The 25785-nt window shown below is 49.7% G+C and overlaps 2 protein-coding genes across 2 annotated transcripts in view; one reads left to right on the top strand and one right to left on the bottom strand.

Annotated features, from left to right (window-relative positions):
- The window catches only part of LOC112067294 (myeloid cell surface antigen CD33-like), a 28471-nt gene extending 11050 nt beyond the window's left edge, over nt 1-17421 (bottom strand). The window contains 2 exon segments of the mRNA XM_055079223.1: nt 9820-10164; nt 17416-17421. Coding sequence (XP_054935198.1) covers nt 9820-10164; nt 17416-17421 — 351 coding nt within the window.
- Nucleotides 16769-25274, top strand: CTU1 (cytosolic thiouridylase subunit 1). Its single transcript, XM_024132403.3, has 3 exons — nt 16769-16883; nt 20344-20888; nt 22337-25274. Exons 2-3 carry the CDS (start codon nt 20381-20383, stop codon nt 22933-22935), a joined length of 1107 nt encoding a protein of 368 aa, XP_023988171.1. The 5' UTR covers nt 16769-16883; nt 20344-20380; the 3' UTR covers nt 22936-25274.
- The last annotated feature ends 511 nt before the right edge of the window (nt 25275-25785 follow it).

Below are 25785 nucleotides of genomic sequence, written 5' to 3'. Positions count from 1 at the left end.
GTATCTGAGCAGGTCCCTGGAGCGATCTGGCCAAAGGCCATCTCCTTTTTTACGTTCATACCATAAAGTCCAGGATGCATACCAAGGAGAGTACAATCGGGCCCTGAGGCTTAGGAGGGTCTTAATGGCGCATTCCTCAGAGGGCAATGCTCGCCACATTTCCCCCTCTTTTATTTTTTAAAGCTTGATAATGCAATTTCAACCCACACACATCCTGACGGAAGAGCAGCGAGACGGCCAACAATAAAGCGTAATAAACAAGGTAATGCAATTAAAATCAACAATACACATGACCCCACGGTAATCAATCCTGTGAGTCCATTTTGAAACCAATGCATTGGGTTTAACCATTGAAGCTGATCCGAGAGTCCTTGAATTAATTGTTGGGGCCTGTCTTCTTGTAGATGAGCTTCTTGAATTGCTTGTATTTCCGCATTAAGTTTTTGTATGGCCAAACTAATGTGTCCATCAGTCCATACACTTAAAATGTCCATTTTTACTTTGTTCCAATCCCAGTCGGTTTCATTATAAGCGTGTTGTCACACAAATCCAAGGATATTTAGCATATGGCAGATCAAACGCATTTTCAATTTTAAAGCCATAATTTGGTCTCCTAAACCTATGAGAACATTTTTCAACGCATCAACTTCAGTTTTTAGTTGAGTATCAATATGACTTTGTAATGCTAATGCAATACTGGTATTTTTAGACAATTGATTAACATAATGTGCTTGTTGTACAGTTTTACTTAATGCTAAACCGGCGGTAGCGGCTGTGGCTGTTAAAGCGGCTAAGGCCAATATGCTGCATATTAATATTCCACCGAATCGTTTAGGTCTTTTTAAAGCTTCAGATAATTCTAGCCAAGCTTGCATGCTAGTACTCCGATACCAGGGTTCAGAAATATTTACAGGCAGCATTACATAGGAAGGTTGTTTTAACACCATAACAGAAAAAGTTCCTTTTATAGGCAGAATGCAAGTACTAAAAATACAATTCTGACAAGTTATATTATATCCTATGGAACCAGAAGTAAACTCGATCTGTAAATTTCCTATTAGCAAGGCATATGGGGGTGCAACACAAGTAATAACCGGTTGATAAGAATAAGACAATGCAAACTTCCAAAAATCCCAATGCTTATAAAAAACCAAACTATTATTAGTAACAGGAACTGAAGAAATTAAAATGGTACCATTATTATAATTTAAGGTGCACCAGATTTGAGAATTACTCCATGTATCATTACATACTGCAAAATCAGATTGGGGAAAATCAGAAGGAAAAAAGGAGGGAAACTTCAAACTTGTAACAGCTTTAACTACCTTTAAACTATGGCCGGCCAGTAAAGTCCCTTGTCCTCCTACATATACTTCAACACACAAATAGTATCCTGTATCAGACATCTGAAGCTGATCAATAAAAATAGAGTGATCTAAGGGATCACTAACCTTAAGTCTGGAAATACGACCTTGAAAACGAACAGGCTTATTATGATCTTTATACCAAAACACATCGGTAGTCAAACCCCACGTTTAGAAACAGTTTGTTCACAAGGAAGAAGTACAGATGATCCTACTTTCTTATATTCAGAATTAATCTTGGAATAAAATTGCGATTGTATAGTTGTTTCATAAGCCATTGCATGTTCCAAAGCTATAGCTTTAACACATCCTGACTCTATATTCAAAGGGCTTAAACAAACAGGAAAAGAATTAAACCAATTAGTGTAATTTATGGACGTATTCATGATGGGAAGGTTCCCCATTTCTCCCCCAAAAGTAGAATCATTATAAAACACAGGAAAATCAGCCTCTGCCCAAGTAACTGGTTGTAATAAAGGTGGATCGGGTATGTAGGCCCAATAAGAAAGGCCTTCAACTGGTGGAGCTCCAAGCACTGCAATCAGAGCCAAAAATAATGTAAGCGGGGTACGGGGTGCTGGCCCTTCTTCCATCAACCGCCGTGCCTGAAAAACTAAACATAATAAGTGAAACCAAGTTATTTGTTCATTTCCTGCCTCCTGTATCAGGCGCCTCCTCTGCCTTCGATTCCCTCTCATCCTGCGAGGTATTCGTGGGGCTCGAGGGACACTCACTGGTCGACTGAGGCAGAGACGCCGCATCCTTTGGGTCAGATTGGCCATTGTGGGAGGCATGATAATGTCGTACCAATCGTTCAGGGAGCCAACGGGGAGCTTCAGAATCCTTTGGAAAAACACAAACATAACCTCGACCCCACATCAGTACAGGATCAGGACCTTTCCATTCATTGGTTAAGGGATCACGCCATCTAACCTCAGCATAATTCCGCAAAGTAGAGGAAAAAAGGCGTTCATAAGGAGTATGACCAAATCTGTTCACTGTTAAAAAATTTAAAATAAATACTGCATGCCATAACATATTCTGTGGAGTCCTATTATACTCTCCCTTTTTTATTTTTCGTAATACAAGTTTTAATTGTTGATGGGGACATGGGTTACATCCATCTGCCAAAGTTGTCCAGGAAGTAAACCTCGAGGATGAACTCCAAAATGGGGAACAGGTAAATGAGTAACACAAGTTCCACAGTTTTTACCAATTTGTCTAGCGCTTTCCTTTGAAATTTTCAATTGCTTTTGTAACATACTAGATGATTGATGGTGTAAGTGATGCGATTGCTCAGCTTGTTGTACATTGGTAAGGTAATTCACAGCAAACCCTTGTCTAGGAGCAGCATCCGCCGATACATCACCCTGACTTAAAGGGCCAGGCAAGCCAGAGTGTGAACGAATGTGCAAAACCGCAACGGGATAAGAATGTTGTTGAATATAGGACTGTAAGAGTATAAAAATATTAAGCAATTGTAAATCATTAGCATGACGGATTGTAGCTGTTTCTATATTCCTTAAAACTGTCATCAAGTAATGACTATCAGTATAAAGGTTAAAAGATTCTGAGGTAAATGTTCTAAAGGCTAAAACAATAGCATATAATTCTACTCTTTGTGCAGAGGTAAATGACGTTTTTTTCCTCTATTACCACATCATTAGACACGAGCGCTGCTACACCATTAGCAGAGCCATCAGTGAATACATTCCGAGCTCCAGTGATTGGCTTGGAGGTAATGATTTTCGGATAAATAAAAGAATGCTGTAGGGCAAAATGTACCAGTTTATCAGATGGGTAATGATTATCAACTTTCCCAGGATAATCGCACAAGGCGAGTCCCCAGTGATTGGAGGTAAACGATAACCAGGAATGTTGCTGAGCAGTATAAGGTATTGTAATGTTGGCTGGCTCTGATCCCATTAACTGAATAGCCCTTTTACGACCCATTTGTATTAATTGTGCAACTAATTCATAATATGGAGTTATTACTTTAGAAGAAGTAGTTTTCATATGAACCCATTCTAGCACTCCATATTCTTGCCAAAATAATGCGGTACGCACATGAGGTGTAGGACACACAGTAAAAGAAACTGGTAAATGATAATCTACCCGAGTCAATTGCGCAGCTTGAATTGCTTGATCAACAATAGCAAGGGCCTTTTGCGCTGGCTCAGTCAAAACTCGAGGGGAATTAGGATTGGAATCCCCCTTTAAAATATCAAAACGTGGTTGTAATTGAAATGTGGTTAGTTTTAAACTAGGGCGAAGCCAATTAATATCTCCTAACAATTTTTGAAAATCATTTAATGTTTGCAAACAATCAGTTCTTATTTCAATCTTTTGAGGAACAATCTTTTGATCGTAAGTGTATCTCCCCAAATATGAACAGTGTGGATGCATTTGAATTTTTTCAGGGGCAATTATAAGGCCATGCTGTTGAAGTTGTAACTGTAATTCCTTATGTGCTTGTTGTAGGACATCTGAATGTTTATGAGCGATAAGAATGTCATCCATATAATGAATTAAATATAAAGAAGGAAACTTTATCCTTATAGGCTTAAGTGCTCGAGCTACGAACTGTTGGCGTAAGGTTGGACTGTTGGCCATACCTCGAGGGAGCATTTTCCATCGATAACGCATCATGGGTTCCCGAAAATTCAAAGCAGGCAAGCTAAAAGCAAATCGCTCTTTATCCTTGGGAAATAACGGGATAGTAAAAAAGCAATCTTTTAAGTCTATTACTGTTAAAGAAAATCCACGAGGTACAGCACCAGGAGAAGGCAAACCCGGTTATAATGCCCCCATAACAAGCATGGTTTGATTTACTGATCTTAAGTCTTGAAGAAGACGATATTTGCCAGATTTCTTCTTTATGACAGAAATAGGAGTATTCCAAGGGCTATTGGACACTTCTAGTCGACCTAACTTAACTCGTTCTTGAACTAATTCATGTGCAGCAATAAGTTTCTCCTTAGTTAGGGGCCATTGGTCCACCCATACTGGGTCATCACTTAACCAAGTGATCGGATCTGCATGGAGTGGAGGAGAATCCAAGGCCCCTAAGAAAAACCCAAACCTTTTCTAGACGACTTTGGAATTGCAGCAAGTGGGTTTCTAATACCCTGTTGATTTTTTCCCAATCCTAATCTGGGATCAAATCCCTGGTTCAATAATATATGATTAACTGCTGAATTAGAACTTATTAATAAGACTCCCATTTTTTCTAACACATCTCTGCCCCACAAGTTAATAGGCAAATGTGGTAAAACATATGGTTTAAACATTCCATTATTACCTTCAGAATCTTGCCAATGCAGCAACTGTGCGCTTTGTTGCGGAGAATGGGACTGACCAACACCCTGTAAATGAGTAACTGTAGAATGAGTAGGGATAAGAGGTCGGAGGAGGCACAGAGGTCCAACCCGGCACTCCCCGCTGTGGCCCGCTGTAAGGCAGAGATGGGGAATTTATTGTTGGTCCCGTCATTGAATTCTTCTGAACCGATCGTGGGGTTATTACTGACATCGCCCCTATTGTCTGTTGGGGCCGAGGCTGGCCCCGAAGGAAGTTTCCCGACAAAGGAGTCCCATGTCTATGGGTTTGGGATCTACATTCCTTCGCCCAATGTCGGCCTCGTTGACATCGAGGGCAAATTCCCATAGGTTTAGTTGGGTTATTATTATTTTCTGGTTTCACCGCTCCAGGTTCTGATATAGGCTGGCGGCACACTCGGGCGAAATGACCTGGCTTGCCGCATTTCAAGCATGTTTGCCCCCTTTTAGTTTGGGGACCAAATCCAGCTTTAGCGAGAGCGGCAGCAATGGCAGCTCCCTGCAAATATGATGGGCCAATATCAGCACAAACTCTAATGTAGTCTTCCAAAGTTCCTTTTTTCTTCCAAGGACGAATAGCTGCTTGACAAGTACTGTTTGCATTCTCATAAGCTAATTGTTTCACTATAATTGTACCACATGGGCCATCAGCAATAATACGACTAACAGCTTGTAGTAGTCTATCAACAAAATCAGCGTAAGGCTCGTCAGCCCCCTGACGTATCTTAGAAAGATCTTCCGTTCGACTAGAAGCGGGAAGCTTTTTCCAGGCTATATCAAACAAGCACGAGCTATCGACTTCCAATCAGCAGGGGGCAAGGCTTCATCAGCAATGGTGTCAAGCATAGTTACAGTAAACGGTGCAATGGGCCCGTACTGGGCACAGGCAGATTTCAAGTCCTTGAGTATCTGAAAAGATAAGGGCTGATACCCTCGAAGATTTTGTTGGGGATTCTGGGGATCCGGCCGTTCGACCACAGGGCAACAGAATAAAGGATCCTCGCCCCTAGATAATGCCCCTCTAACAGCCTGCTGTAAGGGGCTCAGTTTTAAAGGAGCAGAGGAAGATAAAGTTAAATTTTTAACAGACTGTTCCACCTGAGCCAGAATATGTTCATCGGGGTATTTTTCAGCTTCATATTTAGCTCCCGCATCAGCCAAATCGAAAGAGACGTCCTCATCAGAGGAGGTTTCAAGAGCCTTTTTAGCCATCAAGGGGGGAGCAGTCGGGACCGGAGGGGAAATATCACACAAGTCAGGTACTGAATCCTAAATGGGCTCGAAACAGTCTTTAATCAAATTCCATAGCCTAAGCGTAATAACGGGTACCCCACCCGGTCCATTTTTATCGTAATGCCTTTTTAGATCCTCTCCAACCCTCTTCCATATAGCGGCATCCGCAGAGCCCCCTTCTGGAAACCAAGGAGAGACTTCATAAACATGTTGTAGAAAATCAGAAACTTGAGAAGCGGTCACAGTAGGGCCGCGGGCTTCTAACATCGAAAGTAAAACTTGAGCGAACAATTGTCGCTCCTTAGACCCTTTTTGTCCCATATTCTTTTACTTCTGACTACTGCCCCGAGTTACTATCAATTTGCTATGTGGCCACACTTTCGCTCTTAACTCCGGGGATTCACCTACGGAGATTCAGATGTCCCTCTCGTCGGGTCCCTGGTGGGGCGCCACTTGCCGCCAGCCGCGGCGGGTCCTCAAAGCGCAGCAACAATCGACGAGAGGGGGTAGGGAACGGAAAAGCACCGAGGTATGGGATCAGAAGGGCACAAACAACTGATGGTCGCAAGGCGACTTTATTAACAAAGCATAGTCATACAGATACCCCTAAAGCAGGGACTCAGTGCCCGGGGCGCGGAGCGGGTTTATTGCTTGTTCCACAGAGGCACCAACTTCCCCTCCAGGGTTGCTTATCCTGGCTTTAGGGAACAACCAGGGACTCTCAGTATCTGAGCAGGTCCCTGGAGCGATCTGGCCAAAGGCCATCTCCTTTCTTACGTTCATACCATAAAGTCCAGGATGCATACCAAGGAGAGTACAATCGGGCCCTGAGGCTTAGGAGGGTCTTAATGGCGCATTCCTCAGAGGGCAATGCTCGCCACACATATGACTCCATTTGGGGCGTGCTACGTCTTTTTTTAAACATTGGTTTATTAACCGGTAAGAATTCTTTATATATTTAAGTTCAACCTGCCTTTCAGGGATCTATCTGTCTATCTAGCTAGCTAGCTAGACAGATATATAGATTTGATTTTCTCCCAACTTATAGCTTGCCTTTTATTTTCTTCTGTCTTTGATGAACTGAAGTGTTTAATGAGGTCTCATTTAAATATATATTTTTTAAGCTTAGTGTTTTGGATGTCCTTTAGGAAATCTTTGCATATCCATAGATATAAGTTTTCTTCTAGAGCAATGCTGTCCTATAGAAATAGAATGCAAGCCACATACATAATTGAAAAAGTTTTACTAGCCACCATAAAAAAATAACTTGGTGGAATTACTTTTAGTCATATTATATTTAACCCAACATATCTAAAATATTATCATTTAAACATGGACTTGTCAACTGAAAAATAATGCAGAACGTGAGAGTTGTGAGTTGTTTTATTTTGGGAAAAATGAGGACTGTAGCCCAGGAGACAGCATTTTAGAAAGCTCTGAGAAACTGCTCCAAAGAGGTATGAGGGAAGGTGAGTTTATATGTGATTTTGGTGCAGGGAGAGCACATATTTTTTTGAAGAAGGTTTCTGCTAGTCTCGTGAAGGTTACTGCTAGTCACGAGGAGCAGACATCAGCGTGAAAGGTTTTAGTGCTTTTCTAGATACGAGGAGATGCAAGAATTGGGCTCATAAAATTTTCTCCTGAAAATATCGAACTATCTGAAGGCCTGTTCTGCAGTTTTTCCCAGAGCACAGAGGGCCTCATTTCTGCTCTCCACACTGAGCTCCTTTCAGGGGGTGTTGAAGGTCAGCAGCTGCAGTGGCTCATAATTTGACACTTGTAGAGGTAGATGGCAAGTGCCAATTTGTAGGTGACAGAATCAATACTAAAAATTATTAATGAGATATTTTACCTCCCTTTTTTGCATACTAAGGTTAGCACATTTCAAGTGCTCAATAGCCATGTGTGGGTAGTGGCCACCATATTGGGCAGCACAGCTGTAGAAGCTTCATAAGTTTCACTCTTACTTTTAGGCTTATGATTCATCTTAGACTAAATGTTTTCCGTGCGATGTGACGAGGGGGTCAGGTTTATTTTTTTCCAAACCTTGATCCACTTGTTTTACCACCATCTGTTAAAAAATCTTTCCTTTCTCAGTTGAATAGACATGGTGTTGTTCAACTGACCATGTATGTATGTATGCATGTTTGTATGTATGTATGTATGGGACTATTTATGGATTCTGTTCCATACCACACTCTCTTGTTTACTCTAGCTTTATAATAACATCTGATTTCTCCAACTGTGCTCTTCTTTTTCAAGATTGTTTTGCTATTCTAGGTCCTTTACCTTTCCATATAAATTTTAGAATCCACTTGTCAATTTGTGTGTGTGTATCGTTTATATCACATATACTTATACATACATATATACACAGTTATAAATATACATATGTATACATATACACCCATATACATGTCTGTTGACTGAGAGTCCTTTAAATCAATATGGAGAAAACTGACATCTTTCCAATCCATAAACATGATATATTTTTTCATTCATTTGAATCGTCTTTAATTTCTCTCAGCAATGTCCTGTATTTCTCAGTGTGGAAGTATTGCATATATTTTTTTTTAAAGCTGTTCCTTTACGTGTTTTGGTGCTATTATAAATGGGCTGGGGTCCACTTTTAGGACCAAGTCGATCTGCACTGAGGGTGGACAATTTTACAGGAGTAAAATCCTATCAGAGCACCTGGCACCAAGTGTTTGCTGAACACAGGCTGGATCCCTGAGCTTTGAACAGCAAGGTCCCACTGGGAATTTCTCCTGACTCTGGAGAAAACCAGCATTAGACCTCAGTCCTTGCATGTTGGGTCCTCCTGGAAATGCCCACCCACCTGGCCTTCACCTGCCTCTGTCTTTGAAAGCCAAACTCCAGAGGTGGCTTTAGTGCCTCATCCAGTTCTTTGATTTCTTTCCACCAAGGCTACTTTATGAAGTGATTGCTGTGATATATTCCTTTCTTCGCTTTGGTGCTATAGGTGAGTTAGGGGATCATGTTGTCTTATTCATCAGATGGTCGTGTGATCACTTGGGAACCTTCCTCAGTCATCTGGTTTGTCTCTATAAGGGGGGAGATCATGAGCTGCTGCTTGACCCCCATCTCAACCCAGAAGCCTACCTCTTACTCCCATTACCTTGTCCACCCTCAGCGCAGGTCAACTTGACCAGATCTCTCTAAATTAGATCATATGAAGCAGCAACCATTTTGCTTTTAGGAACTTATCCCACAGACATACACACACACACGAAAGTAGACACAGGATTATTCCTTGTAGTGTTTCTGTTAGTAGATTAAATGAATCCCATGATTTTCCGCTAACAGACAATACATACAAAATCCGAATCCATCCATGTAATGGAATACTCCACAGTCGTGGAGAAGAAGGAGGGCAGTCTTACTACTGGTATCCATGACCTATTATCTTTTAGGTGAAAAAACCAAGGCTCAGAGCAGCATATGGATACTGGTTAGTTCCCGCGAGGGGACTGTGCATCTGAGGACAGACTCTGCGGAGCGTTTTGAATTTTGCATGCTCAAAGGTACTTAAATAAACAATCGTTAGGGAAAACAAAAAGAGGAGGCAGGAGAAGTCATCAGGACAAGGATGATGAGGGGCTTTGAGAGGTGGACTCTGCCGTGTGGATGTTGCCCTGCTCTTGGGGAGCTGAGGAGGGAGTGGACAAGTCTGGGGGGAGTGCGGGGCCAGTGGGGACAGCTGGGCACAGTGGCCATGGGGGCTGAGGGGGGGGGACCACTGGGTTCACTCACAAGGGGGTCTCTGGTCACCAGGGTGGGTCCAGGATGAGTCAGGGACCCAGCCCAGCCCTGAGCAGGAAGCAGCTCTGCTCCCTACAGCCAGGCAGGGGGCTCCTTCCTACCTGAGAGAGGCTTCTTCCTCTCTCCATCCTAAAAAAGTATTTTCCATTGTCCCTCATCCTGCCATCTCTGATGTCCAGGGAGCAGTTGGTCTGGGGGTCCCCAAGGAGGAGGATTCAGCCCTGACTTTCCTCCTGTAGTTTATGATCTGGATCGTTTGTGGCCACGGGAGCCTCCCAGTCTGTATCTTGGAACCAGTAGCCATGAACTGGGGTAGAGTCAGTCTAGCATCTCCTGGGACAGGAGAAGAAGCAGGGCACACGGACACACAGGCCCTCGGGCACCGCCACCAGCCCCTGAGCTTGCAGCGCCTTCCTGGACTCTCTCTGGGCCTCGGCCCCCTCCCTCTAGCGGGGCAGTACCACCAGCAGCGGCAGAAGCATGTCTGGGGGTGACAGTGCCAGGGTCCCCCAGGGAAAGCCTGTTTCTCAGGGTTCGTCTTTCAGGAACGAAGCGTTGCAAGATTTAGAGGAGGCCCCAGCAGGAAGATGTGGGTGGCCTCAGAGCAGTGAGCCTCCTCAAAGGAAGAAGTTCACAGCCAAAGGCTGTTGGCACCAGGAGAGCCCTTAGCGATCAACCACGCACCACCCCACGCCCGCTCCTGGGGACACTGGACCAGGGAAGGGGAGAGGCTTGCCCAGATTCACACCCCATGCTGGGCCTGAGCTCCATTTCCTGCCTCCCTGTCAATGCCCTTCCCCTCGGGGGTCATTTTCTGCAACGTGAAAGTTGGTCCCTTCCGGCCAGAGCCCTTGAGTCGCAGGGTGTAGTTTGTGGAGGTCGGTCCAGCCAGGGTGGGACGTAGGGACATGGGAGGTGGAGGGTGACCTCCCTCAGTGTCCGTGTGACGGGCATTCCCTCTCTGTTCATGAGGTCACACACCAGGCCTAGACGCTGTCCCCTGAGTCACTGACCGGTGGGGAGACAATAGATGTCCTGGCACCTGGAGCTGTGATGGGAGATGCACCGGGGGGTAGGGTGTCGCTGTCCCCACAGGGTTGGAAGTTGAGCGTCAGGAGGACTGGGTAGAGGGGAATCTCGGGCAGTGCAGTTGAGGATTCTGTGTATTAACACACATGGAAGACCTGGAGGGGAGGTGGGCTTTCAGGATGCCTGGGAAACAGAGCATGGTTCTCCGTACGGATTTCGAAAGGGATGGACACTAGCCCATGTGTTGTGGCTGTCCAGGCGCCAGGATTATTTCTTCACTGCTGGTCTGTCTCATGACCACACTTCTCTATGTTAATCCAGAGTGTGGTGGGGTCTGTCAGCCTCTGGGGCTTTGCCCACGCAGGTTCTGCCCCCAGAAGTACAGGTGTGCAGGAGACCTGGGGCGAGGAACACCAGCCTGGCAGTCGCCCACCCTCGGGGATGGTGAGGATGTCATGAGAGAAGAGACATGCACTGAACTGACCGAAGATTATTTTTAACTGTGTGGCTGGGGGCTGGAGGAAGTGGTGGGAAGGCATGGCAAGTGGTGACTGCTCAGAGCCATGCTGGGTTGTTTTGAAATATTATTGGGGAGAGATATAAGACAACTTAGTGATTCATCACAAAACGAACACCCTCCCAGAAATAGAACACTGCCAGCCCCCCAGGATCTCCCTCTTGTTTCTCCTCCCCATCCCCACACCCCACTCCTTCAATAAGCCCCTAGCCTCACTTTAATGCTATTTGGTGGTTCCTTGCTTTTCTCTGTAGTTTTAACATCTGAGCATGCTGCCTTTAGTACTATGGCCTTGCACTTGTTTTTCTTAAGACTTGGTATAAAGAGAGAAAACTGCCATCTGTTTTCTTCCATTCAGCTTCATGAATCTGCCCGTCCTATATCATCCCCTTCCTGGAACCATTACCCATAACACGGGGTAGCGTCGGTGCTGGGATAATTGAGAAGGGAAGGTGCAGGGTCTAAGCATGCAGGGCACACTCACGCCATCACCAACTCCTGCATTTTCAGCTGGTATCTCATCCTGCGGCCCCATCCCCCTCCTGCCCCCCCACCACCCCCGTCCTGGCCAACTCACTCTCTCCTAGCAGGGGCAGTTACAGCATCTCTGTGCTCAGAGGGGCTGGGCTATACCCAAACTCTTTCCCATGGTCCTCAATTTGCAAAGAAAAGCAGAATACTTGGAGGAGAGACACAGGGAAGCCACAGAGACTCTAACAGTGTGAGAAAGAGGAACTTATGACCACAGGACATCAGAGCTAGGAGGACTTTTAGCCCCACTTATTCAATTCGCAGAAGAAGACACTGAGGTCCAGAGTGGGCAAGTGAATTGTCCCAATCACACAGGAGCCCTGTCTCATGCACCACTGACCGCACAGGGAGACACTTCATCCATCTTTGCCCAGGGTTCATTGGCTGGGTGATAAGAAGTGTATGTTAATATGAGAAGGAAGAATTGTCAACTCTTACAATGAGGCGAGGGAAGAGAGTTCAGTCATTCACCAACCATCCACACTGTGCCTTTAGGTTTCTAGTAAAGATTCAGCTCTTGCTCGTGAGGAAAGCAGCATCTGATTGGGGGACAGTTTACCTGACAATTTCGGTGCCATAGGGAAAATACCTGTGATGGGGGAAACAAAGGCAGGTGATGGGTGGGGCTCTTGTTCTTCCGGACTAGAAGGTGAGTTCTCAGAGAGGAATAGGCCAGGTAGACATAGTAGGGACTTTCAGGCACTCACAGGGTATGTGAATTCTGCAGATGGTCCTGGACTCTCAGGTCCTATGTTCTCGATCCCACTTACTTCCCGCTGTGCTGGGGATCCTTCACCAGCCACCAAGTTCTGTGCTCTGTTTGCGACCAACCCCACCTCTGCCCCAGCAGGGGTCGGGCCTCTGCCCAAGACGTGCTCCGAGGGATCCCGGGGATCCCTGGGAAAGGGCGATGCCGCTGTCCGTGGTGCTGATTCAGAGTCGAGGGCTGACTCGAGATGTCTGCAGCTCTGGGGCAGAGGAGGGGGAGCTGACCGCAAAGAACACGGACCCTAGGTCTGCATTCAGGAGCGTCAATATGTCAGATGTCCTGGAAAGGGTCCAGGTCTACCTGGGAGGAAGCGCTCCGGGGAAAGGAAGACCTCTGTTTCTCCTCCTTGACCTTCTGGCAACCCTCAGGAAGGTCCTATGGACAGTCAACAACATAGGCTGTTGACAGCGGTCCAAGCTCAGGGAAGGTGAAAGCTTTGTGCTACCCTTTTACAGATATGGTCCCATTTCATTTTCTGAACACCTCCCCAACAGATAGAGGGTGCAGCTGACAGACGGATACGTAGCTGTAGGTACTAGTCTCCAAAGACCACTCCAAACAATCCTACCCCTCCTTTATGCGAACATGGTTATCCTTTTATTACATAATGGAATTTATTATGTCTCCCTCTCGAATCTGGATTGGGCCCATGACTGCTTTTCCCAATAAAATGTGGAGGACAAGACGTCCTGAGATTTGTATGACTCAGATATTGAGAAGGCGTGGCAGCTTCTGTTCCTGCCTCATGGATCCCTGGGTATCTGTGTAAGCGATCCAGGGGACTCTGATGGAAAGAGATGCTACACAGAGAAAGCCTGAGGGCTTAGACCTTCATCCCCAGCTCCAGCAACCGTTGCAACATGACTGCCTGAAAGAGCCCAAGGCAAAACTGGAAGTGAAACTGCCCACCTGGTCTCTGGCCAATTCATAGCACCATGAGATAGAATTAAATGATCGTTTGGGCCATTGAGTTTGGGGGTGGTTTGCTGTGCAGCAATACATAACCAAAATAGCAGCCCACACGAATTATAGCTAATAGGGGAAAAGTGAAATTGGAGGCTTACTCACCACCAATTTTCTCACGTACTGTATGTATGCATGTACGTATGTATGTGTTTATTTGCTGCAATGCACGGCTTGCGGGATCTTAGTTCCCTGACCAGGGATGGAACACGGGCCATGGCAGTGAAAGCGCCGAGTCCTAACTACTGGACCGCCGCGGAATTCCCCCACATACTGTATTTAAAGGATGACTTTTAAATGGTAACTCGAAGCCTTCAGTGAAGATAACCTGTGGAGGCTTTGTCAGGCTGGTGAGCTCCAAGCAACAGGATGGCGCTGCCCGTGGTGCTGGAATAGAGCCAGGTCCTGAGCTCAAAAATCGCCCAGCTCCAGGAGGGGGTCTGATCCCTCAGGCATGGGATCCAAGACTCAGGCCAGGAAGGCAGCCATATAACCTGGAGTGGTGAAAAGATAAGGTCTTCTTAACAGAAAAGGATTGGGGGGACAAGAAGACCCTCTTATCAGTGGGCTGGGGTTCTCTTATTTTTCTCTCTGCTTCCTAGTTCATCCTCAGGGATGCTTCTGCATGTCTGCCTGTCCTAATTGCTTAAGGGAATGAAGGACAGTGAGTCTACAGGAAAGACCACGGGGCCTAAGGTTGAGGACACTAACGGGGTGCAGAGAGAGAAGGATTACAGGAGAGTATTGGGCCTTACGTAGAGAGACCGAGAAATGAAATGATAGGAACTCATCGGGGAGGGACCGTCAGTTTCAGCAAGTAATTATAATAATAGTGAGAAGTATTCATAATCCTAATTAACTCTTATATTTCAGGAAAAATGTTAAAATATGTTGTCTCATAAGACCTTACTAGGTATGATTTGTACTTATTAACTAGAATGTTTAGATCTAGGTTTTGGAGGGACCAGCTGACTTTCCCTCATTCTTGAATGTTGATTGAACACCTACTCTATGCAAAGCACCATCCCACACATGAGGTTAAATGGTGTCACGCTATGGTCTATAACATCGTCAACACCAGGCCCAGCTTCCCAGAGCCAACGACATTTGATTACCACCTTGGTAGACGTCCTTCTTTTTTTTCTGGGCATTTGTTTTCTCTACTATGTGTTCTACTGGAAGTATGATTTTATGTTGTTCTATTTTATTTTTCTGGGCAATTACCTAGTCTTCTAAATTCAATTCTCACTTAAAAATTTTATTTATTTAGTTGCACCAGGTCTTAGATGTGGCAGGCAGGCTCCTTAGTTGTGGCATGCGAACTCTTATTTGAGGCACGCATGTGGGATTTAGTTCCCTGACCAGGGATCGAACCCCGGCCCCCTGCATTGGGAGCGCGAAGTCTTAACCACTGCGCCACCAGGGAAGTCCCCTCACTGTTATTTTAAAAAAGAGGAAATGTGCTATATTTAATAAAACGTTCAAATGAGGTTGGGCATTTATTTTGCTTCCACTTTATCTTGAGTGAAAGTGCTTTTCTTTTCTTTCTTTCTTTTTTTTTTTTTTTTTTTTTTTTGGCTGTACCGCACAGCATGTGGGATCTCAGTTCCCCGACCAGGGATCGAACCTGTGCCTCCTGCAGTGGAAGCGCAGAGTCTTAGCCTCTGGACCTCCAGGGGAAGTGCCCCCAAATGCTTTAAATTCACCACCTCTGGAGATTCATTTTACCAGTTCTTTCTAACTTGGCAACTGGAACAAACTTTCTAGAGCACAAACCACTCTTTGTAGGTGTTGTTAATTCAATTTGACTTCACATAAGCCCTTTAAGGCAGGTATTGCTATTATCATCCCCGTTCTACAGATGAGCAAACTGAGACAGTGCATGTAAAGTGCTAAGCACACTGTCTAATAACCTCTGCTTGAATTTTTCCCCTGACGCCCTGGCTAGCAGTGATTGAGGCTCAGCTTCCAGAGTTCCTAACACCCACGTCAAGCTTTGTCACCTGTATTAACTATGTCTCTCTCACCCCCACCAGGCAGAGGGCTCAGAGGACTGTGACTTCGCTTGTGTCACCAGAACCTAGCACAGGGCCAGCCTGGCACAAGGAGACCTCAGGAAATGACCATTCAACAAATGAACCAACGAGCCAGTGATGACAAGAACTGGCCCATGATGACCCTTGACGGTGACTTAATGGAGGCCATCTCATCTTAAACTAAGGAATCATGGCTCCCCTGTCATGAGGAAAACATGGCCTCCGCAGTGCCTGTCAAGTCACTCGTGACATCACTCACCACAGACCCGCACACCCTGGGGCTGTGCACCTCTGTCTCGGGATCCCTGAGGCTCTGGTCCCTTCATCGTGAGGACCTTTGAGCCCCAGTTTTGGGGGGATCGGGTTTGGGGACTCTGGGTGTCAGTTTCTGAGGCCCAGGATCTCTGGTCTCCCGCGTCTAAGAGATCTGAATCTTTGGTCTTCTTTGGCCCCCAGATTTCAGTTTCGAGGGCCTGGGGGCATGAAGTCTCCAGGTCTCTGGGCTTTGGTTGGGGAGAGTTGTCTCTGGAGTCCTGGTTCTCTCGGCTGCTTGAAGTCTCAGGGGTCTGGGTCTCTGGGTCACTGGAACTCCGAGTCTCTATGACACGGGGCCTAGGGACTAGTGAGTTTCAGGGATCTGAGTCTTTGGAACCCTCAGTCTCAGAAGTCGGAGGCTCTAGGGCTGACGCACGCGCAGAGACCTCAGCTTACACACACACACTGCTCCCTCTCCCCACCCTACACGTCCACACGCACCATTACCACCCCTGCAGGCCATGCCTAGATCCATTCCGAACCCCCACCCTCAGGCTCTCTGCGCTGCGCATGCGCCGTCTCCTTTTACACCCACGACCAAACCCCGCACTTCCACCTTCAATTCCCACCCGCAACCCCACCTCAAAGGGTAAAAATAATATGCTCTATAATCCCTCCAGAAGCCTATAATAATCCCACAAAAGCAGATAATCCGAACACAGCCATTTCGCCTTTTAAGCGTCCTGCATGGTAACAGATTACTAGTACAGCAAACAGTACACGCCCCACGTCCCTTGCCAGTGCGCAGGCGCAGAAGGAAACAACGCAGTGCACTTTGGGAGTGGTAGGCAGAGCGAAACAAGGGGCCGCAGGGACTGCTGGGAGTAGAAGGCCGAGGGCCCAGTAACCACAGGCGCTTCGGGTGGAGCTGTTGCATGGGGTTCTGGGAGCCGTAGGCAAGACAGCCCCTAAGGCCTTGTGGTAGTCGTAGTCTCTGGAGCCACTTCCGCGCCGGAGTTCCGCGTGTTCGGCAGTTTGGACCGTCCAGCACCGCGTTCTACTCAGGTATTTCCTCACCAGCTGGTCGGCTCGTGAGCGCCCGCTCTTTGTTGCGGTGCCGTGTGAGGGTTGAGGGTCTCTCTGGGGGTGACGACACTCGCCTTTGATTTCCCAACGCTTGTATCCCAGAGGCCTTCTGACCGGGATCCCCACCTTGGGCACTGCGGTCCGGCCTGTCTCTTGCTCGCCCATCCCCTCCCCCAGGTTGGAATTCGACCATTTCCCTGCCCCCGCCTCCAACTGGGTACGTCCGGGAGGTCCCTACTCTGTCCTGGAACCTCTGTCTTGATAGAATGATGTTACACACTATCCGTCCTTCCGACAAGGCTGCGATTCGGAGGCATCCTTGGGGGTGGGGGTCTCGTCTTCCGGGCGCATTTATTATTCCCTCAGCCTACAGATCTTTCCTGAGCACCGACCCTGTGCCAAATCCCGTGCGAGGCAGGGGAAGTCAGTGGTGGCCGAAGCAGACCCTGTCCTTGCCTTTAGTGAGCTCACAGTACAAGGGGGGAGACAGGCCTGTCACCATGAAGGATACCGTCATGATCCGGTTGGGACGGGGGCATACAGGGGCCTCTGCGAGCCCAGAGGAGGCGCCTGACCCAGCCTGGGGTCTATAAAGTCTTCGAGGGGAAGATGCTTAACAGACATTTCAAATCTGACATGTCCAAATGGAATTCTGGTCAGCGGCCCCTCTGACTAAATGGTCCCATCATCCTCCCAGGTGCTCAGGCCCAAACCTCCAAGTCATCCTTCTTTCTTTCCTCTTTCCTCATGACCGCACCCTCCACCCCAATGCAAGTCCTGTGCAAGTCCCGTGGACCCTACCTTCAAAACAGATACAAAATCTCACCTTTCCTTGTCATCTCCACTGCCAGCACCCCAGTCCAGGCCATCATCATCTCACTGACTATTGCCATAGCCCCTTCCCTGGCCTCGCTGCCTCTGATCCTGCCTGCCACGGCCTGTTCCCCACACAGCAGCCAAAGGGAAACTTTTAAAACCTAAGTCAGATCGTATCCCTTCTTCGCGCAAAACCCTCCCATGGCTCCCATCTCTCGCTGAATAAAATTAAAACTGTATCATGACTTATGAGCCTCTGACAATCTGCACAGACTCATCGCCTGCCAGGGTCTCCCTCAGGAGGTAGACCCCTAGGACCGAGTGACCATAGACTTAGGGGGAGAAGAGAGATGAGTCCAGGGTGACTTTATGTCTTGTCCTGGGGAGGAGCTGGGAGGAAGTGGCAGTCCTCTCAGGAGACAGGGAACAGCTGGGCAAGAACAGGTTTCTCCCTGTGGGGAGCAGGGTGACTGGTCAGTTTGGGCGCCTAGGACCCACAAGGAAAATGAGCTGGGCAGGACCTGAGAACCATGAAGAGGGCTCTCCAAAAGAGACTGGAGGCTGAGCAGGAAGCAGACCAGGAGAGCGAGGGAGAATCAAGTCAAAGCCGGGGGTGGGATGCGGGGGGGGGAGATATCAAGGGGGCGTTGCTCAGCTGTGACAGCTGTGCCGAATGGTCGTGGCCAGTGGGTCCTGAGGGCTGCTTACTGGGCCCAGTGACAAGGAAAAGTACTCTGGACAGAGCAACGAGCAGAGCTAACACTTTCCTGGGTAGGTGTTTCCTGGGCTGTTGGAGAGTAGAGGCCAGGGTGGCTGAAGGAGAGTGGAATGTGAGGTCAGAGAAAAAGGGAGCCTCGTCAGCCATAAGCTTTTACGAAAGTGAGATGAGACGCATGGGAGAATGTAGAGAAGATACCGGGCAGGATCCCACTGGCTGTTCTGTGGAGAGTTGTGTGTGTAGAGGAGGGGAGGGTGGAGCAGGGACACCAAGGAGGAGCCTCCTGCAGTAAGAGAGACATGGCTCAGCTCGGACTAGGGTCGCAGCTGTGGAGATGCTAAGGAGTGTTGGGCTTCTGGATCTGTTTTGAAGCTACACACAGGATTTGCTCCATTCTGGTTGGGCACATGGGGCTTGAGGTCCGAGGAGGATGCCCCAGGTGCATCTTCAGTGGCGCATTTGGAGGAAAGGCTGGGACTTGACATTGTGGTTGGGAGTCACCCACAGGGAGAGTGAGAACGATGAAGAAAGAGCAGTCATGGGTCCTGGATCACAAGGCTCCTGCCCTGAGTAGCCGGAGGGATGGGGCTGCCCTTTACCGCAAGAGAAGCAGGTTTGGGAAGGGGAATCAGGAATCTAGGTTTTGAGATGCCTGTCAGACGCGTCTGAGTTGCACTGGTCCTTAATAGGTGTTACAGGCAGTAAGCATACAAGTCACACAAAATGATTCCACACATTGTGGTAAATCCTGGAAACAGGGTGACCTGCTCAGGGGCTACTGCACTAGTTCAGCCTGGAGATGACGGTGGCTTGGGGAGGAGGGGCTCAGTCCGGTGAGTTTTTATGGGTTCCCCAAGCAGGTGGATCCAAGGAGAGAGGGTTGGAATTTTTGGCTGGGTGGGGAGAGATGAGGTGGGGGGAACAGAAATGAGTCACAGTTGGGCTGATCCAGGTCTTGATAAGGCCACAGCAGCTTTCGGGAGATTCTGAGACCACGGCAATCCTGGAGGCCCACACCACGCCCCCCGCCTCCCGCCCCCAAAGCAGAAGAAGCCCCAGCTGATCTCCTGGGAGGTACGACCCATGCTGCCTCTGTGTCTCCCTGGAGGAGATGACTGCCCCGCCTTTCAGAGGATAGGATCGGGACCAATTCCTAGAGACAGTACCCCACCCCCACCAAAGTGAAATCCGGTTGGTCTTTTCTGTTCATCCCCCTTCCCCTAACAGGGCTGCAGTTCCCTTGCCTCTCTCTGTTCTTAGATCACTGACCCCTCCCAAGCTCTCTGAACAGCCCTGGAAGCCCAGGTCAGTGATAACCACCCTGTCCTTCTGGTCAGGGTTGTAAAAGGGCTGGCCTCCTGGGAGACTGTGAAACTGGTCCTTAATACGCACCTCCATTCCTCCAAACAGAATCCGACCTAATTCTGGGTGTAACTTGCCTGTCTCTCCCTCTCCCCTCCGCCTCTCCCAACCAGCTCCTTCTCTTCTTGGTGTGTAATGGGTGTAATCCAAGAAGCCTTCCTGGAAGCACTAGCTTCCTTAAACTAGAATACAGTTGACCCTTGAACAACATGAGTTGGAACTGCGCTGGTCCCCTAATACTCTTGATTTTCTTTTTTTTTTTCAATAAATACACACAGTACTACACCATCCGTGGTTTGGTCGAATCCGCGGATGCGGGACCAGGAGGGCCGACTGTAAAGTTATGCGGATTTTGGCTGCGTCCCTGGCCCCCGTGTTGTTCAAGGGTCAACTGTATACGTATAACCCTCCCTTACTCTGGAGAAGGCCTACTCGGCCTGCACTGTTCCTGGCAGAGACACTACGCAAGCAGCCCCTCTGTAGGCAAGGACTCCTGCAATCCGGAACCCACGTGTAACCCGCCTCCCCTCTCCACCCAACCAGGAGAAGCCGACCCCTCCCGCCTCGCCAGGACCCCGCGATGCCCGCCCCGCAGTGCGCCTCCTGCCACGAGGCGCGAGCCGCCCTCCGCCGTCCGCGCTCGGGCCAGGCGCTGTGCGCCACCTGCTTCTGCACCGCCTTCGAGGCCGAGGTGCTGCACACGGTGGTCGCGGGCCGCCTGCTGCCGCCCGGCGCCGTGGTGGCCGTGGGCGCCTCGGGCGGCAAGGACTCCACCGTGCTGGCGCACGTGCTGCGCGAGCTGGCCCCGCGCCTGGGCATCTCGCTGCACCTCGTGGCCGTGGACGAGGGCATCGGCGGCTACCGGGACGCGGCGCTGGCGGCCGTGCGGCGGCAAGCGGCACGCTGGGAGCTCCCGCTCACCGTCGTGGCCTACGCAGAGCTCTTCGGGGGCTGGACGATGGACGCCGTGGCCCGCAGCACGGCCGGCTCCGGCCGCAGCCGCTCCTGTTGCACCTTCTGCGGGGTGCTGCGACGCCGGGCGCTGGAGGAAGGGGCGCGCCGCGTGGCAGCCACGCACGTCGTGACGGGTGAGCGCGGGCGCGGCGCAGAGGGGCGCGGTGGGAGGAACGGGCGCATGCGCGGGCGAGGGGTGGCCACTGTTAAGGCCACTGAGGCGCGAGGCGCATGCCCCAGAGGTCGTAAAGGAGAGTGCGTATATCCTAATTGGAGACGCTGAACAGGGAGGCGGGGGAGTGCATGCGCACGGAAGGTTCATAGTATGTGCGTGTCCTTAGGAGGGGCATGGTAAGCTTTTGAGTCACTGCCATCGTCTTTGTACACACACGCTGGCAGATAGAGGGGTGGTAGGGTACTCTCTAGGGGCTAGGGCTGTGGTTCTCTGCACTTTTTTTTTATGACATTCTTTGTGTCCCTTGTCATAAAAGGAGGGGTATGAAGGGACATCTCCCATCGGAAGCATCTATAGTCTGAACGCAACTGTGTCCTTTTCCCTATTGGCTTCTCCTCTTTGCTAACGCTTTCTCTGTACCAGTCATTACTTAAACAAATAATTGTTGACCACTTACTGTGTGCCAGATGCAAGCTATAGAGCCTAGAACAAACTACCTAACCTTGGTTTCCTCTTTTATATAATGGGGATATTAATACTCTCTAGGTCCTAGAGTTACTGGGAATTAGATGAATTACGGGAATTACGGATGAAGCCCTTAGACAAGACACTGAGAAACAGTAAACATAAATGTTCGCCGTTATGATGCACAAGACAGTCTCTGCTCCTGTCCGTTTCTCACATACGTAATTATAACCTGAGTATAATTATTTCCTGTGCCACTAAGGAAAATGACACAGGAGGACCTAGTGAGGGAGAAACGTGGGGATAAGGAAGCGTTTCCTGAGTGAGCGGAGACCGGAAGCCGAGTGGGTCACTAGGTGAAGGACAAAAAGGGGGTGGGAGAGGTTCTGGGCAGAGGAAACAGCTTATGCAGAGGCCCTGAGGAGGGAAAGTATGGCCCACTTGAGAAGCCCTAAGACCAGTGTTTTACTATAGACTCAAGTATAAGATGACAAGTTGCACAATTAGTAGATTTAGCTTCAAATTTATGGTGACTGTTGTGTAAATATGCACTTACTTTCTCCCTGGTCCTTCTAAACACCATAATCTGCATTCCCAGAGGCACTTGTGTCAACAGCCCACTTGAGCTTCTCCATCAAATGCCATTTTGATGTCTGTGCTGTCTGAAGTACACTTTTCACTAAGACTGAAATTCTATCTGTAGCGTAGAGCAGTTTTACTCACTACCTGAAAGGGCACCGCGCACAGAGCCTGGTTTGCAACAAGAGGGGGGCAAATGAGGGCACCCCAAGTCGCTCCACGGGAGCCTGGTGTGTTCCCCTCTCCTTTCTCGCGGGGTCCACCCGCAGCCTCCCCCTGGCCGCCCACGGTACCGCGGGGTCTCCTCCCGCGGACCCTCCGGCCCCCGCGCCCCCTCCTCACCGGCTCGCGTCTCTCCCCCAGGACACAACGCCGACGACATGGCGGAGACGGTGCTCATGAACTTCCTGCGGGGCGACGCGGGCCGGCTGGCGCGGGGCGGGGGCCTGGGCTCCCCGGGCGAGGGGGGCGCCCTGCCGCGCTGCCGCCCGCTGCAGCTGGCCTCGCAGAAGGAGGTGGTGCTGTACGCGCACTTCCGCCGCCTGGACTACTTCTCCGAGGAGTGCGTGTACGCGCCCGAGGCCTTCCGCGGCCACGCGCGCGAGCTGCTCAAGCTGCTGGAGGCGGCGCGGCCGTCGGCGGTGCTGGACCTCGTGCACTCGGCCGAGCGCCTGGCGCTGGCCCCGGCCGCGCGGCCCCCGCCCCCCGGCGCCTGCTCCCGCTGCGGGGCGCTGGCCAGCCGCGCGCTCTGCCAGGCCTGCGCCCTCCTGGACGGCCTGAACCGCGGCCGGCCCCGCCTGGCCATCGGCAAGGGCCGCCGGGGGCTGGACGAGGAGGGGCCGCCGGGTGGCCGCGGGAGCCACAGCCGTCCGGACCCCCGACTTCGGAGCCCATCCCCGGCTTCTAGAGACTCCAGTTCTCCGCTGGGATCCGACGACGTGGGAGTGCGGGGCCGCCTGTAAATGACACTGTGAAGGTACCCGAGTTACTTTAGCCCGGGCTTCGGCGTGAGGTTGGGAAGGGGTCGGAACCCCTTACCTGTGGTCCTGCAGAAGCCGGGGCTCTGCGCTCCTGGGGCTGCGGAGGACTCCTGGGTGCCTGGGGGACTCCTGGGCCTCAGAGAGGAGAGAATTAAACAACTTTGCATTCCTGAGCGAGTGGGAATTAGGGGGCCTCTTGCCTGTACCTCTCTGGGGTTCTGGCCGTGCTCAGATAGTCCTAACCCTTCTTGAGCGCCTGCGGTGCGCCTGATGTTTCATGTTTGCCTGCAGTGGGATAAGCAAAACCATGTAACTTGATGGGCACGTCAGTTACAGCAGTCGTGATGCTTCTGTGTGAGCGCTGTGTACGGGGCAGGCGCTGGATCATCTCGTTGCATCCGCGCCACGATCTCATTGGCTGTAGCCCGAGTCCCATAACTGGCCCGAGGTCACCTCGCTGGAGCCCCAGCTCGGGGCTCACACCCAGGTCTGCCTGGGGCTCCTCAAGACGGTGTATTTAGTCCTTACCACCACCCCCTCCCCGCCCACCACCACCTGAATCCCTGTGTGATGGGTGGGGAGCCGCTGGGTGAGCTCCCCAGACAGATTTCTGGAGGCAGAGCTGGGTGAACCTGGGTCAGTGATTTAGCCTCTCTGGTCTTCCATTTCCTCCTCTGAGAATGGAATCAAAGCCTCCCACCGAAGCACTGTTGTGAATATTCGATAAAGCACTCAATAAATGGTGTCCAACTTCGTTGTTCACATTAAAGTTTGGCCCCCCGCGGGGCTCTGGGTTGCAGGGTTGCCTCCCTGCCGGTCCAGACAGGTGTGAGGCTCAGAAACTTCCTGCCTGACCGCCGGGGAGACTTGGTGTCCTCAGTCCCGCCTCCAGGCTGTGCTGGGCTGGTTCCTTGTCAGGAGTGCTTCCGGCTCACATCCTCCAGGGGCCTCCTGGAAACACCCCTGAGTCTCTCCTCCCACCCTGCCCAGCCCAGGACATTAGGACTCTCCCGAACCCCAGCCCCTGGGTCCTGTCCTCCAGCCATCCACACTCTTTGGGGCTCGCTTTCCCTAATTAGATTGGGCTGGAGGGCAGGGACCAGAGGCCCCGCCTCCTCTGTGAGTTAATTGAGCATCAGGATAATTATTCATTTGACAGACGTTTATTGAGCACCTCATCTGTGGCCCATGTGCCAAGTGCTAGGAATACTGCAGTAAGCAAAAGACGGAAGCCCCTGCGCCCGTGAAGTTCACAATCTGGGAGAAACAGACAATAAGTCAATACAAATAAAATGTCAGGTAGTGATTAATGCGATAAATAAAAATAAAGCAGGATAAATAAAGAGAGACGGAGATAGCAAGAGCCAGTGTCCATAGGGGTCAGGGCAAGGCCTCTTTGAGGAGGTGGCACTTGAGCCGAGACCCGAATAAAGCAGAAGAGTGAATCATAAAGCCATCTTGGGGGAGAGCTTTCCAGGCAGAGGGAACTGCCGATGCAAAAGCCCAGAGGTGGGAATAAAGTTGGTAAGTCCAGGGGAAAGCAAGGAAGTGTGGTCAGGGCAGAGTGGGCAGGGAGAAGAAGAGCAAGAGTTGAGATCTGGTGGTAGCCGGGGCTGGTCCTGCAGCATCTCGAAGAGGCAGGAGCCCATCTCCGTTTTCTAAAAATCCCTGCAGCTGCGGTGGAGAGAACGGGCTCTAGGGGGCGCAAGATGATCACGGTCAATTGGAATGATTGTAGCGCCCCAGGCGCTGCGGAACACTCCTTCCTTGCGTTTTGATCCCTAATTTTACAAAGGGTAAAATTTTGACTCAGAGGGGGTGAAGTGACTTGCCCAAGGTCACACAGCAGCAAGTCAGTGAAGGAGCTAGGGCTCTTGAACCTTTTTGCTATGCCGCCCGCTGGAAGCATAGAGGACCTGGGCCCTTGTTGTAGGTCGGCCACTGATTCACCCTGTGGTTTCGGGCAAGGGACTTTTCCGTAACCGAGTTTCGCCCGTCACACCTTCACACCTTCACACCAGGAGGTGGGTGGGTGGTTGGATTTCTGTTGTGGTTTAGAGGAGCACCGTCCAACAGGAATATAATGCGAGCCATATGTGTAATTTCAAAATTACGAGTAGCCATATTTTTTAAGGGGGGGAGGGGAAAATTTGATAATGTATTTTATTTGACCCACTATATCCAAAATATTACTATTTTAACATGTAATCAATATTTTAAAACCTTGAGGATGGGACTTCCTGGTGGCTCAGTGGTTAAGAATCCACCTGCCAACGCAGGGGACACGGATTTATCCCTGGTCTGGGAAGATCCCACGTGCCGCGGAGCAACTAAGCCCGTGTGCCACAACTACTTTTGATAATGTATTTTATTTGACCCACTATATCCAAAATATTACTATTTTAACATGTAATCAATATTTTAAAACCTTGAGGATGGGACTTCCTGGTGGCTCAGTGGTTAAGAATCCACCTGCCAACGCAGGGGACACGGATTTATCCCTGGTCTGGGAAGATCCCACGTGCCGCGGAGCAACTAAGCCCGTGTGCCACAACTACTGAGCCTGCGCTCTAGAGCCTCCGAACTACAACTACTGAAGCCCACGTGCCTAGAACCGGTGCTCCGCAGCAAGAGAAGCCACAGAAATGAGAAGCCCGCGCACCACAAGGGAGAGTAGACCAGAGAAAGCCCGCGCCCAGCAGCGAAGACCCAACACAGCCAAAAATAAATTAATTAATTGAAACCTTGAGGATATTTTACCTTTTTTTGGTACTAAGTTTTCAAAATCCGGTGTGTATGTTACACTTACAACCCGTCTCTGTGCAGTTTCAA

This window comes from Physeter macrocephalus, chromosome 17 (genome assembly GCF_002837175.3).
Source record: "Physeter macrocephalus isolate SW-GA chromosome 17, ASM283717v5, whole genome shotgun sequence".
Classification (NCBI taxonomy): domain Eukaryota; kingdom Metazoa; phylum Chordata; class Mammalia; order Artiodactyla; family Physeteridae; genus Physeter; species Physeter macrocephalus.
This window is presented reverse-complemented; position numbering and strand designations above follow the sequence as displayed.